The sequence below is a fragment of the Lycium ferocissimum genome, chromosome 7 (genome assembly GCF_029784015.1).
Source record: "Lycium ferocissimum isolate CSIRO_LF1 chromosome 7, AGI_CSIRO_Lferr_CH_V1, whole genome shotgun sequence".
Lineage (NCBI taxonomy): Eukaryota > Viridiplantae > Streptophyta > Magnoliopsida > Solanales > Solanaceae > Lycium > Lycium ferocissimum.
Genome location: NC_081348.1, coordinates 24,167,842 through 24,183,312, shown reverse-complemented (window position 1 = coordinate 24,183,312; position 15,471 = coordinate 24,167,842). Strand labels below are relative to the sequence as shown.

The window sequence follows — 15,471 nt, the reverse complement described above, 5'->3', positions numbered from 1 at the left end:
TATTTTTAATAGAAAATAAATGGTTGGTAAGGATTTTCTTTTTAGCACTTAGAATTTATTTATTGTGGATAAACATATTATTACTGTTTAAGGTACACGTGTTAAAACCAGGGAAAAGCTTGAGTCTAACCGATCTACTAACCCGAATAGCAAAAGAATCGGGCTGGATTATCCAAATACCTCAATTTTTCCCCCAAAGCCAAACCCTAACAAATTGGATCAAACTATTACCTTAAATCACATACCCTAGCTAAAATTCTTGCATTTTTACTATCTCCCTTCTTCTCCTTTTTTTGTACTACTGAAGCTGGTAAAAGGAAGAAACTTTACAATTCTTGTGTTTTACCCAGGTATTAAAAATTAAAATGATTCATTTGTTTTAGAGTATGATAATGCTGATTCAATTTCTGGTTTTTTCAAAATCTTGAGTCTGTACCACAATAAACCTACTGGGTTGTCCTAAAGTTTTGTTCTTTTGTTCTTTTGTTCTTTTTTCATTTCTTGTGTGCATTATGAGTTTTAGCAGTATGAAGGTAATCATAATTGTAGGTTTTTAATTCTGGATTGGATATATGTGTTTCTGGTTTCTTCATTTAGGATGTTTTCTTGTGCTTATGTGAATTATAGAGTAGAAGTCATAAGCAAGAAAAAGAAAAAGGGAAAAATAACATTTTTTTTGTGTGTGGTCATTTTTGACCAGTTGTAGAATTATTTTTTGTTTATCAAACATTCTCTTGGTGTACACTATACAACGATAATTTATTGCTGATACATTGGTGAGAAAAAAGCGAGAAAAAAGATTGGAAAATGAAAATGCAGCTAAGATTGAAGGCCTTTGATTGTTTTTAGTAGCTTTAATCATTCAAACTTTTTTTGGTAACTAACATTTTAGTAATCACTAACTGTACAATCAGCACCATAGCATAGCTTAAACACAGCTCGCTATCTCAGAAGTTAAACTATTGCAACCAGTGGAAACTAAGACACTATCAAACAAAGACTAAAGTAAAAATTTCTGAATCATATCTGTCGTTCTAGTGGATGCTCTCACACTGCATATGTATGCAATTTCCCTGATAAGTTGAAGTGATCCTTATAAATTTGCTCAAACAATATGAACCCATTCAGTATAGGCCATCTTAAATATCTGCCTTTCTTGATTTGTCCTTAGAACTCTTGACGATCTTAATGTAATCTCTTCTCCTAAGATATGCATTTTCCTATGAACCTACTTGATCATAACGTTGCATCAAGCTTAGTAACCGACCATGATGGATCAATAATTGTTATTGAAGCTCAACTTTGACATATGTTGTATTTGCTGGCATGTTTGTGTTTATGTTTTCCAATAATGTTCAGGCTTGATCTGGAGAAATGTTGATGGGACATGCAGAAGGGGTTCCAAAACTAGGTTCGTCGACAAATTTACTTCTTTCTGATCCTGAATCAGAGTCGGACGGAGACGAAGAAGCTGATACTCCTGAGAAAATACTATACATGGCTTCTTTTGATGAACTTGGAGCGGAAAGTGTTCAGTATGACACTATAATATGGCTCTCTATATCGTTGCTACTGGTTTTAGCTTGGGGGGTTGGAATAATTATGTTACTCTATCTGCCCATTCGAAGATATGTGCTTAAAAAGGATATTTCGTCACGCAAACTTTACGTTACTCCAGATGAAATTGTTTACAAGGTATGCGTTGTTTGATCAAGTTATGGTGTTTTCTCGAGACGATATAGAAAGCTGATACATCTGCTTTTTTGTCAATTGTAGGTGTCAAGACCTTCGTTTATACCGTTTTGGGGAGACATAAAAATTGAAAAGCACGTTCCTCTTCCTTTAGTGATAGATATCATTATTGAGCAAGGTATCAACTGCAACTTTTCATACCCTATATCCTCTAAAGCTCTTCTATTGTTCTTTTGGTGTAACCCTCATTCCAAATTTTTGTATTGATCAGCCATCCACTGATAATGAGGTTGTGCTAGATGATGTAGGAATGAGGTTGTGCTGGACATGAATCAACCAACTGCTTCCAAAATAGAGGCCTTAACTTTCAAATGATTTTTATGTTCCTGCTAAATTTGGAGTTATCCATCAAGACTTATGGGCTAAATTCTAAAAGCTGATTTGATCCCACTGAAGCACAGTATATATACTACTCTCCAGTCTCATTGAAAGCTTTCCCCTGCTAGTGTCTACTGTTATCTATCTATAGACAAAGCACATAATTACATGTCTTCTATTTTCCTCAAAACTTATAGAAGTGATTTGGAGTATCAACTTCTCAATCAGTTGCATCTGGCAAATCTTACATTCTCATGAACATCTACTAGTAATTTGTTGCATGTAAATTATATGTCCCTGTTCAACTGTCACATTTTGGATAAGCAGATCATTGTTGCTTCATCTTTAAGAAACAATTTAAACTTGTCATTATGAGTTGCACAAGATCAGCTTCTGAATGTCCTTCTCTGATGTAAAGAGCAGTAGAGATGGTATAGTATCCTATCAGATTCTTTTTTTTTCCTTAAAAAAAGAAAAGAAGAATCTGAATTGATGGTCTTGCGGAGTATAAAGTAGTTTATCGACTCTTTACTGCAAGAATAAACATTTTCTTAGAATTTATAGTAATAAGAAAAGGAAAGCAAGTTTAGACATGAGCAGATGGGTGTTAGGCATACTGTAATGCAACTAACAGGCACTAGCTTGGCAATTTTCTTTCAGTTCATAACAGTCAATATTGCTTTCACCCGTGCCCGTTCTTTTTCACATTCATTATCTTCTTGAACTCCGTTCATTTAAACAATTTCTCCTTTTTTCTATTCAATTGTTTTACTTGATAAAATATTTTATCTGACTCTTTGTAGTACCTCCATGAAGGTCTCTTGTGCCCTATTGCTGTTAAAACCAATTTATGTTTGTAGGCTGCTTGCAGGCAATGTTTGGACTACACACCTTCAGAGTTGAAAGTATAGCTCGTGGAAAAGCTGCACCAGTTGATGAACTACAGGTGCAAGGTGTACATAATCCTGGACTCCTAAGGAAGGTAAAATATCTGCTCTTTCCTCTGAAACTTCCCCTTTGTTCTTTTTCTCCTTTTTGCTTTTGGGGTTTGTCAGTTCATTGACAGACCAGAACATTGATTCTAAAGTGCTAAGTGTCATTACATTATTTTGCAGGTCATCGTAACTGAAGCATCAAAGGTCATACATGTTGGAAGGAGTTGGAGACCTGTGGTTCAAGGTGGTGATGGTGAAAGTATTGCTCGTACGGAGGCTTTAACTGGGGCTCAAGCTGTTTTGAGATCACCATCTACAACTTCAAGGGTAAAAACGATAGTCCACCATTTTAGCCTAAATCAGATCCTTAGGATTAGTATCTCTATATTTCTTTTCGTCACCAATAAACATTTTCCAACAGGGTCTTTTAAGATGTTGTTTGGTACCAGGTTGATTTTAGAAGACCCCTTTGTTTTAATTTACTGCTATGGGTTTAATTCATCAAAAGAGAAAAAGAAAAAAAAAAGTTACTGCTCTGGGCTTAACTTCTTTTCCGAAAATGTTAAGACTATTTTTTCCTTTGCATGTATGATAATAAAGCACAAAGTTGTATTAAAATTTCTGAGCACTATAATTCCCTGCAGAAGGGAATATGTTTTGGGCAATTATTATGTGGAGGACATAATCAAGAAGCATAATGAAGCAGGGTCACCTTCTCGTTGTTTTAAATGATTTTCTGTTTGCCTATATCATTTCATCTGAACCTATTACAAGCAGAGCTCCAGTGTTCTTGCATGTAGTAGCAGAACACAGTTTGATCTTGCATCGATGATCCGTCATTATTATGGATGGACGATGTAAATCAAATCCCATTATAATGCTTCTTTTTGCTTTATTCTATTTAAATATTGAACTTGCATCGATCTATTATGCAGCTGACGGGCTCTCCGCCCCATGCTTCACCGGATCACAGGAGTTTTGTACCTTCTGATCTTCTGCTTCATAAGCTTGAAGAAGTTAATAAATCAGTGAAGGTGAATGCCCTTCTATTGCTGATTGTTGCTTTCTAAATACTTGCCATTTATCTCTTGAATACTGTTTAAGTTTTCAGGATGTTTTCTTAGGAAAATGAACTGGTTATGATCTCACTAGAAACTGTGAACGTAATAGCGAGGAGTTAGAACTTCATTTCATTCTTTAACATATTCTTCGTGCCATGTTTTTAAACTGTCTCTCATATAACAAGTCTTCTCTTACATGACCAGAAAATTGAGTTTCTTATCGAGAAGTCCCCGGCCACCCCAGGAAGCAGTTAACGGCGTTGATATATGCCTGTGACTTCGCGTCTACAACATGAGCGCGTAAATGAACCAGAAAAAGTTGCTTACCTAGAAACTCTCAAGCAATCCAGGAAACAGCTATTGGTGGTCGATTTGTGGCTTATTGGCTTTTCTTCGTAAGAGTTATGTAACCAGAAAAAAAAAATGGCATGCAACTCTAAAAAGCAGCTAATAGGATATCTATGCCTCATTGCCTTTGAGCCATAAGATGTCACCTTCTGCAGTGCAAATTAACTGGTTTAAGCCATTGGGTGTGTGGTCTTCCCGATGGTTTTGAGCTATGTATATATCTAGTGGGGCATTTGAAACATGAGCCTAAATCAAAGTTTTTGGTTCATTTCGTTGTATTTGCAGAGAATAATATGAATTGGAGGCCAAAAGAGCCTTGTAGTTAGTATGTCCAATTTTGAGATGCATGGTTTTTCTCTCTTGTCACACTTTTCCTAGGTCAAAGATTATCTATTGTCATTACTCACCAGTCAGCTTATGTTGCATGCCTTCTTTGTACAACAGTGAATTGATTTTTAAAATTCTCAAATAAAAATGGCATGCACTAACACATACAAAACCGTGTAAAGTAAAGCGAATTAGGTGACTTGCTACAAGGGTAATAACCTCCTAGTATGAATTATAATACACCTATAATATAAGAGCTCTTATGTTGTTAGCTAAATCCTTTGAGAAATTGTTCCTTACTAGGAGTATTGACAAGTGAGGTTTGCTCACGTAGTAAAACGCCACGATTGTGGAAATACTATATATCCATTCAAGATGGGGAAAAAAAAAAGAACTCTTTACAAGTGTTATGTGGGATCATGAAGATGGTGCATTTTCTTATACTTAGGAGCCGTTTGGATATGGTTTTGTCGGTTTTAAATTATATTTGGACGTACGAATTTGGATATCTTATTTTCTCTTATGTACATAAAAAAACTCGCAAGTTGTAAAAACTATCAAAACATTCTCAATTCTTATACAATTTTACCAAATGAGCAAGTCAAGTTAATAACAAAATTAATACACTACTAGAAGGTCTTTCTAAAAAATACAACATCAATTGATCAAATTTAGTTAAATAAAAACGAAAATTTAACATGAATAGTAATGAGGTTGGTAGACATAAATAAAGGTTGATAGACATAAATAAAGATTGATGAAAGTTAATGAGGTTGATAAATGGTTCGTGGGAGTAATTGTTAAACATATCCACCAATTTATGGGTTTTTTTTACAAAATATAAATTTATGAGTCAAATTTTTATTTAAAATTTTTGAAATCATGATTTAAAACCCCAAATCATGAAATGCATGTCCAAACGTTGATTTCATCCTTTCAAACCGCATGTCCAAACGCCTACTTATATGCATCAGCCTCAGTAAAAACTGCAAAATTCGTAGGTAGTTGAGCAACTTACAAATTTTGCAATACATAGCATTTAAATTCACAAAATTGCACAAAAACCCTCTTACTCAAGAAATATCAATTTCAGGAAAAAAAAAAAAAACCGAACACCCCAATATCACACTAGGCACAGCAGACTCCTTGACCCCACAAAAGGACATAAGAGCTGCATTGCATTCCTAATATACGATTGGAGAAATTAGCAAGGAAGGTAGAGAAAATTGAGAATGAGTAGCAAGAAGATATTGATAGTTGGAGGTACAGGCTACTTGGGGCAGCATCTTGTGCAAGCAATTCAAGATAGTCTTCCGTATGCTCTCTCATTAGCCTTCACCTACCACACTAATCCCCCTCCTGAGAAGCTTCTACAAGCCATTCCTCATGTCCTACCCTTCCATCTAGATTTACGAACTGGCAATGGCTTTGATCACATCTCTCAAAATTTCGGTCAGGTTTGAATTTTACAACTACAAAGTTACCAACATTCATCTTTTTTTTCTTTTTTCTTTTTTGGGTCTTGCTATTGTTTTGCTTGCATCACAATGTGGGTCTTGAAGTATTATTTCTTTTGGCACTTCTATTTTGGTGATTAAGATATGCGTCTCACAAAATTTGGGTCTCGTTTGAATTACAGTAAAGTTATACTAGATGCTTGAATTTTTTCTTTTTTGGTCTTGAAGAACCACATTCTTTTTTTTTTTTTTTCATCTTCGATTTGGTGATTGAAATTGTTACTAAAGATTCCATTTTACATTTGAGGGTCTTCAGGAAATACATTTGCAGTGTAGAGTAAATTTTAATTGTTTTCTAGATGTTTACTATGTCCCGTTCTTTAGTTTTGTTTCCCAGTGGTAGGATTTTTAGCAGCACAATGTCGACTCGTGTTGCTCATATTCTATCTGATATTACAGAGGCGGATCCAATATTTATAAGCAGAGGGTGCAACCTCTCATACTCAGTCTATATATATGTGTGTATAATATATGAAATTTAAATTAAATTTTGTTTATGCATATGTAATAAGAGGTGCATCCACTGATTTTAAATTCATTTTTGCCTCGACTGGATCACTCAGATTGTTGAATTTATTTTTGTGTAGTCTTGGTGTCTGTTTATTGTGATCTAGGATAAATATTTTAAGTAGCGGGTGGATTGTCTAGTAGGTCAAAGTTACTACTACAACACTTAAAATGCCCATAATAGCTAATACCAAGCTTTGTAATGTGAATGAGCAGCCTGATGTTGTGGTTAATTGTGCTGCACTTTCTGTTCCACGTGCCTGTGAAGTGGATCCTACTGCTGCCATGGCTATTAATGTGCCTTCTGTTCTGGTCAAATGGTTATCAAGCTTTAGCAATGGAAATACTCTTCTGATCCACTTGTCTACTGATCAAGGTAAGACACACAGAAATCGTCATAGTGACAATAATTAATTTATTGCAGATGTTAAAGAGTTTCTCGCTTCTGTCTTGAGCTGGTTATGCTTCTTAGGCTAAGTATGTTGGTTTTCTACAGGGGAGGAGAATGGTAAAATGTTGGTTTACTTCCATTGGTAGGGGTAGGTCATTGTTTCACTCATTTGGTACAATTGGAACAAAAGTAGGTGATGAGAAAATTAAATGGATGTACTTTCTTCCTTTGTAGGACTTCGGGGAGTGAGAAGTTGCATAGTTTAGTATGCGAGTCCTCAGCTATTGCCAGACTCCATATTCTACTTGGTTACTGGGCAGTCAGTTCTTCCTTTGTACTCATCTTACAACTCTGATTCAATGTTGCTTTGGAGCCTTTGACTCCATCTACATTGACTAAACAGATTCTCCTATTTGTTTATACAAAAGGATTCACCTATTTCATCAGATGTAAAGTTAATCCACTCACTAAACTTTTTAGTTCTGCAAAGATGCAGTTTTAGGTTTTCAATCCAGGTTCAGTGACCAGTTTTCTTAGACTAATTTTTTTAATTCCTATGCCTAATCATAACACATTACATCTCCGTAACAATTGATATATCGCTTTGCTGGTTTTATTTATTGTTTAGTTACACACTTTTCAAGATATAGTTCACGGGCAATAAGGTGAATGTCTTAGAGCTTTTGTGCCTGCATGGAAGCGCCGCCTAAGTGAGATGAAGCACCTAACCTGCTCTCCGCCTAGCTTCTCTCCTTAAGCACGCCTCAATTGAGCCTTTAACAACACTGCTGGCTATCAATATCATAGGAGCCAAACTCTATGTACTTAAAATTCTGGTTTAGCTACCTCCGAATTCCTGCCTAAGAACACAAGGATGTCATTTGCAGATAAAGAACTGGTCCCTTCTAACACATGGGTAATTTTTTCAATATCAAGGAAAACAGCAATAGGTCTGACATGTTATTTAGAAGTTTCTGTAACTCCTTCAGGCAGATAGAGGTAAGATGCTTAGAATTAATAGACACTTGGATAAGGAAGATGCTGACTTATATTTCTGGTGCATAAAAATTGAGAAATTAGGATGTTAGCTTCTGTTCAGCAATTTCCCTGATATTTGTTGGTATTAAATGCTTCATATTGTTTATTTGGAGAAGTTGTTTAGAACCTTAGCATCTGTAGATCTGGCTCTCTTTCCTGTTGATATAACTTTGTTAAATTGTTGAATGTTCTCGTGTGGCTGGGTTGACCGTCATTTAAATGTAGAATGTTCTCGTGTCTTTTTGACAGATGCACAACAATTTTATTGGGACAGAGTGAGACTAATTTGACTTTAATCTCAGTTTATGAAGGGACCAAATCCTTCTACAAGGAAGACGATGAGACCCTTCCTGTAAATGTTTATGGAAGATCAAAGGTAGCAGCAGAGCAATTTATATCTGAAAATTGCTCAAATTTTGCAATTTTGAGGAGCAGTATTATTTATGGACCTCAGACGGTCTCCCCCGTCCCAAAATCACTTCCAGTTCAGGTGAATACAATGAACTTCACCTTGTTCTTGCACTTGTCCAACTTCATTAAGGGATTGTCCAGTAGACTGAGTCGGGGCCATATTAGCCTCCATGATTTATCATTTGTTTGCTTTGGAATTTAAACACTTCATATCCTTTTTGAAGCTTAACCTAATCACTTCATATTATGTCAAGCTTTCCTTTGTTTGGGCTGAAACTTGATTTAAACTTGATATTGAGATGTACTCGAGCTTGCAGATTATATCTCGTGCTCTATATGCGATTATTATTGAATTTCATCTATTTGTCCCCTACTTTGGGACTCAATGGTTATACCATAGGGGTGATTGGCTCTATTGAGATTTCTAAGATAGTACTGTTGTTTCATTAAACTGAACATAAGATTGAATACTTACGCATGATTCTATTATGATATATGGCATTAAATTAATTGACTGCTGGGCTTTGAGCTGAGGCTTCACATGAAAATCATGCAGTGGATGGATAGCGTTCTTGCAAAGGGAGATGCTATGGATTTTTTCCACGATGAATTCCGTTGTCCTGTCTATGTCAAGGATCTTGTGACCACTGTATGGACACTGACAAATAGATGGATCTCAGGTTTGACATTTCACTGTGTCATTCTCGGTTTTCTTTTTTTTTTTTTGGTGGCCATTTTCTACATATTACTCCAACCTTTCTTGTTGCATGATGATAATTTGATTCTTTTAAAATATATTATTGAGTAAACTGGATTATAATCCAGAACAAGTAATTCAGCTCAGTGTTCAATTCCAATGGTTCACTATGACTCAATACAGAAAAGTTCCACAACATGATTATCAATGCTAATAATCAATTGACATTTAAATTTATGTCTTAACTTTTTTCCTTTAAAGCCTTCTAGTAAAGTTTTGTGACTAAAATTAACCTGAATGTCTCTCTCCTCTTGACCTCTTGTTCGATGTGTGTTATTTCTAGACAGAGAGCCCATGCAGTTACTTTTGAACGTGGGTGGACCAGATCGGGTCTCCAGGGTTCAGATGGCTGAAGCTGTTGCACATGTTAGAGGTTATAATTTGTCATTGATCAAGTCAGTCTCCTCATCAACTGTGAGTAACATCGATTTAACGTTACCAGGAAAAAAATTTCATAAGTAGATTCTTACTTTTCTCATTTTCCTTCAAGCTTCTGTTGTATCAAGCTGCCTCTATGGTTAAATACATGAGATTTCAATCTGCTTTCACTATTGTTACCTCTCTCTTGTGTTACACTCACAGTCAAAGATAATATCATCACTACTTTTTGATTTCTCTTGAAAACAACAGACCTAACATGTGTGTGTTATTATCTGAACTTTCTAGGTTAACCGCGGCGTTAAATCTCCGGCAGATATATCCATGGATATCACCAGATTGATTCAGACACTCAATATGTCACCAACTGCATTTAGGGATGGTGTTAAATTGACGCTTGAAGCTGAATTTGCTTCTACATCATAAGTAGTACTTTGTTTCTTGCAGTTTTCGGAATGCTCATCTTTGGTGTGCACTTTATTTCCAAATTTATGTATTTTAAAAAATATATAATTCCTTTTATTGTTAATATTATGTACACAGTTATGCACTTAGGTGAGATGGTGGCAAATTATGTTCATTTTCTCAGAAATATGATTTGACTACACAATTTTACCACAAAACATGAAGATGCAATACAACTGATGTAGACATATTCCAGTCAACAGTTTACGCTGAGAACATTGTAACTAATGGTCATTTTGCTTTTAGAATCAATTCCAAAATTTTCACTGAATTGGTTGCATTTGCATGCCCACCATTCATAATCTTTGTGCTGCTTTATTCTTTTCAGTAAATAATAAAAAGAAAAATAGAGTAGCTGCCTGACAAAATAGAATTATTCCATATGGGGTAGAAAACTTTATTTGCCATGATAAACAATGCTAGCTCCACTTTGACTAGTATGCCACTGTAATCTTGAAGAGATTAACTGTACCAGATATAAAAGTAATCTTGCATTAAAATTTATATCTAATTTCAAAGGGGTCAAAGATATGATAAAGTAACTTCTAATAACAGTAATGGCTGGACCAATTTAAGCGCATCTTGACTAATGCACTGGATATATACTACCTTCAGCCAGTGCATGTATAAAGTAATTATCTAGTTTATGTTTATTAATAGCAAGCTTTAAAACGATTTCACAGTATCAAGTTGAATTTATGAATCATTAAAGTTCGATAGGTAAATGACTAATTTTTCTCAAAGATGTTAACATTCGTTTATTTCAAAACAGTACCCCATAAAGAATGAAGTGTAAGAAAGTATCATTTTAATAATTTAAGGTTATTTATGACCTATGCAAAGCATATCTAGAGAATAAATTCTTGGTGACAAGACAAATATCATGCTGGAACATACAAAGCAGGTATCTGGTACTAAAAAGGTATTACCTCCACCAAGTATAGCAAATTTAGCCTTCAGAATCAAAATCTCCTTAAACGTGGTGATTATTCTAAGAAATAAAGTTACAAGTTGAGCTTAACACTTTCAAAGAAGAATCTTTAAACATGGGCACATCAGACCTGCGCAAGCACTATTAAGCTATGTTGCTCGGACTCTTTAAAAATGTCAACGGGTGTGTGTTGGATTCATCAAAAGTAGTGTATTTTTTAATCCTAATAATGACCGATCGTAAAAGATCGAAACAAGAGTCACGAAGCTACTTAATTAAGTATTATAACAGTGAATGAAACAATATCCTACATTGTTACAAGCAAATTCAATATTTATAGTCCAGCCTTTTAGAAAATAAAAAAGTGTTTTGATTAATAGAAAAAATTATTTTTCATAAGCTGAATAGTAGCTTTTCTGCATAAATACTTTTAGAACTTTGGCCAAGCACAAATTGCTGCTCTAATATTAATAAAAGTGTTTTTCAAATTGATTAACTAAATACAAACTGATATTAGCCAAAAGTACTTTTGACAAAAAATAACATTTTTCAAAAAAAACAGATTTTAGAAGCAACTTCAATTAAACCATCAATTCCAAGGTGCATTTGTCACTGACTACCGTTCGTTCAAACTAATATATGCGAGAGAAATATTAAATTTATATAAAATAAATAACGTCCATTCTGAATTCATTAACTTGAAGTTATATATATTTCTTCCAAATTTTGTTCAAAGTTTTATGTTGGCTGGTTATTATAGTTGTTGTTAGTTTGATCACTAAGTTAGAGAAAATTTGACTGATCATATGAAAGTTTCGTGGTCTTCCATGAAATAACTACATTTGAAGTATTCTAAGAATGATGACTTGACTATAGATAAAATTAAATCAATTAATGAATGTCTCCTTGAGTAGCAAATAGCAGATTTCCTTTTGCTATAGAAAATATTGTGGTCACGTGATGTTTTTCAAGGTAATGGTAGGATGATTCGACAATGTCATAGGCTCATAGCACACTTGTCCTCAAAAGAAGAAGAAAAAAAAAAAAAAAAAAGGTATTCTGAAAAAGGAAATAAAATGTTGGACTCAAGCATTTAATTTGCACAAATAACCCCATTTTGTTAGTACCATCTTCTAGTCTAGAAACTACAAAAAATAAACAAACTGCTCCCTCCACTCCAAAAAAATGATGAGTTAATTATTTTTGGGCAGTCGGATAATTTTCCTTTGATCATAAATTCTTAGACGTTTCATAATATGCTTTTGTCTCACACAAATTGAGATCTTCGATATTAATCTAATTCATTGCTTTAAAACTCAACCTCAAAATATTTTACTTGTAAGAAGATCCGATGAAATGATAATACTCCTACTTTTTAACTACTCCCTCGGTTTACTTTTACGTGTCCACTTTTGACTTTGCACGTTCCTTAAAAATTAATAAATAAAATATATATTTTACTATAATACCCATATTAATTGGTGTATAATCTCATTGAACTTGAAAAATGATTTGGAAATGAGTAATTAATGTTAATGGTCAAATAAGAAAAAAAAAGTTTGTATTTCTTTGATATGCTAAAGTGGACAAGTAAAAGTGAACGGAGAGAGTAATTACTTAATATGCAAATCTAATTTACATGTTTCAAATGCACAAAAAAGTTAAAAACAAGAGCAAATTTGTTTCATAACTTCATTTTGCATAGTTTTGGAGCAAATTTGATCCCAACTAACAATGACGATGGCATATTTAACCCTAGCTATTAATGGAGGGCAAATCTATTCTATATCACTTAGTTTAGGAATAAATTTGATCCCTTATCCTAAATTAAATTAGCTTTAAAATTTCGAGCCGTATTTTCTACTTAAAAAAAAAGGTGGGGCCCTATACTAAAAACACCAAGCAATATTAAAAAAAAAAAAAAAAAAAGTGGACCTCACCATCTTCAAACTCACGGGAAAAAAAGTGAATCCCATATTAAAAAAATCAAGCAATATCAAAAAAAAAAAAAAAAAAAAAAAAAAGTAGACCCCCTATTAAAAAAAAAACAATGTCAAAAAAAAAAAAAACGTGCACCCCATATTAAAAAATCAAACAATATTCATGTAATTTCCAAAGTATCCCATTAAGTCAATAATGGTGGATCCATTGCCACATGCGTATCAACTCATTAGTGGGAGCAAATGAAATTATTTCTTCAAAAGGTTAAGTAGCCAAACCATACAATTTCCTTTCTTTTCTTATATTAACTTGAGATCTAATCTAGATATTTAACTGTTGTATTTGCTATTCCGCCATGTCATTTATTTGTTATGTTTACTAAATAAATATACTTAAAATATTTATATTTTAAAATAAGATAGAATTTAATTACTTTTTCATTTTTATTCTTACTCTAATAAATGTGAAAAGAGATTAACGTCATAAAAGAAAAAATAATATTAAATGGAGATCAAATAATTAATAAGGTAAATTAGTCAAATTATATTTCTAATTGACGTTTCCTTAAAAAATCATGCAAAAGACAACATGACAAGTAAAATGAGCTAAACCAAGAATATTTACCAAAAATTAAAAAATAGTAGTTCTTCGTTTAAATAGAAAATTAAATTTCTACTTTGTTTCGTTTTAAACGTGTAAAATTAATTTAATAATTTGAATTAGAATTATCCAAATTAAAATTTGATAAAAGATAATAAGTATTGTTTAGGTCTAATCTACATACATTAACAATAGAATATTTTACACCTTTAAATTAATTAAATTAAAATTCAAAGTATCAACTGATGCTTAAATATTGCTATTGTTTTATCTAAAAAAGAGGAAAATAGTTTCCTTTAAACAAGTCTTCTCTTTTAAAAAGTATTAATAAATTTTTGTCAACTTTCAGATTCGTAACAAACACTAATATAATAAATTTTTAGATATGGAGCCCAAACTACAACGTTATATTATCGTGTTTTGAACATAGTATATATATATATATATATGCATAAAAATAGTGCAAACGTATGTATATTTATTAGCAATATAAAATATATATAATATTATCACTATCCAAATACAACTACATACACATAGATACAGAGTACTGTAAAAATCCCTTATAAGAAACTTCCAGGTGCTGCCACTCTACCACTTATTACTTCTAATGATGATGCTAGTGACCCCACGTTCTATTATTGGCTTACCCAAAATTCCCATTTTACCCTTTTATTGCCCGTGTTTCTAACCGGACAGTATGCTGACCGTTCACTAGAAGCCCCAATATTGGCCAGCCCCTACTTTCAACTCAACGGCTTCAAGTTTCTACTGCTCTTTTACTTTTCAAGATTCTACAGCACACATAATGTGTATATATATAAGCAGTACTCCTTAAACTATTTTCTTATTAATTTGTTTTTAAAAAATATATTTCTAAATTTTTTCTTATTTTTGGCATCGAGTTAAACTATTTTCACATAAATAAATTGAAAATAAAAAGTTATTAATTACACTTTCGGACTTTCACCAAAAAAAAAAAGGTATAATTAAAGTAACTCTATTTATCAATTTTTTGTTAGATAATTTTTTTAAAACCTATACTGTGAATAGATATTTAGACCAAGATCTTTTTCACTGTGATATTATATGGGACGGAGTGTTGGTAAGTCAAGAATTCTTCATGTTCAGAAGATGAGAGTGAGAGATGGGGATGTTGAGATGGATGTGTGGGCACATTAGAAGAGATAAAATGAAGATATCGAGATAAGGTGGGAGTGGCCTCCATGGAGAACAAGATGCGAGAAGTGGCGGCTGAGATGGTTCGGGCATATGAAGAGGAGATGTGCAGATGTCTCGGTTAGGAGGTGTGAGAAATTGGCCGTAGTGGGCTTGAGAAGGGGTAGAGGTAGGAGATTAGGCATGATATAACACAATTTCAGCTCATCGAGAACATGACCCTTAATAGGAGGGTGTGGAGGTCAAGAATTAGGATAGAAGGTTAGTAGGTTGTCGAACATATTTCTTTCCCATTCCAGGAGTATTAGTATTATTTTTGTATTTTCTTATTTTTAGATTTCTTTTATTACTTGTTGTTTCTTTAGCATCGATCATCTAATTATCTTATTGTTATTCTGTTTTTCATCGTTCTTTGAGCCGAGAGTCTATAGAAAACAACCTCTCTCTGTTCTTTCAAAGTATGAATAAAATTTACGTACACTCTATCTTCTCCAAACCCGTATATGAGGTTGATAACGCTGTGTTTGTTAGTTGTTGATCTTTCCACCATGCCACACAAAGTTGGGTTTAGAAAACCTTTATATTCATTTCACTTTATTTTGGCCCCATATATGA

General features: G+C 33.4%; 2 protein-coding genes across 5 annotated transcripts; both read left to right on the top strand.

Moving 5' to 3' along the window:
- The first annotated feature begins 100 nt into the window (after positions 1 to 100).
- On the top strand, positions 101 to 4,776 carry LOC132063944 (uncharacterized). 3 transcript variants are annotated; one of them, XM_059456730.1, is made up of 7 exons: positions 118 to 350; positions 1,360 to 1,695; positions 1,777 to 1,870; positions 2,931 to 3,052; positions 3,186 to 3,332; positions 3,941 to 4,039; positions 4,271 to 4,776. In XM_059456730.1, the coding sequence occupies exons 2-7, from the start codon at positions 1,375 to 1,377 to the stop codon at positions 4,319 to 4,321; spliced, it is 834 nt and encodes a 277-aa protein (XP_059312713.1). In that variant the 5' UTR covers positions 118 to 350; positions 1,360 to 1,374; the 3' UTR covers positions 4,322 to 4,776. The 3 variants fall into 3 exon arrangements, with proteins under 3 accessions (XP_059312711.1, XP_059312713.1, XP_059312712.1); XM_059456728.1 differs by lacking the exons at positions 3,941 to 4,039; positions 4,271 to 4,776 and having other exon boundaries at positions 101 to 350; positions 3,186 to 3,917; XM_059456729.1 differs by lacking the exons at positions 118 to 350; positions 3,941 to 4,039; positions 4,271 to 4,776 and adding an exon at positions 375 to 533 and having other exon boundaries at positions 3,186 to 3,919.
- Positions 4,777 to 5,843: 1,067 nt separating this feature from the next.
- On the top strand, positions 5,844 to 10,332 carry LOC132063943 (uncharacterized). 2 transcript variants are annotated; one of them, XM_059456726.1, is made up of 6 exons: positions 5,847 to 6,198; positions 6,982 to 7,141; positions 8,497 to 8,684; positions 9,162 to 9,285; positions 9,646 to 9,776; positions 10,029 to 10,332. In XM_059456726.1, exons 1-6 carry the CDS (start codon positions 5,974 to 5,976, stop codon positions 10,164 to 10,166), a joined length of 966 nt encoding a protein of 321 aa, XP_059312709.1. In that variant the 5' UTR covers positions 5,847 to 5,973; the 3' UTR covers positions 10,167 to 10,332. The 2 variants fall into 2 exon arrangements, with proteins under 2 accessions (XP_059312710.1, XP_059312709.1); XM_059456727.1 differs by lacking the exon at positions 9,646 to 9,776 and having other exon boundaries at positions 5,844 to 6,198; positions 10,029 to 10,158.
- The last annotated feature ends 5,139 nt before the right edge of the window (positions 10,333 to 15,471 follow it).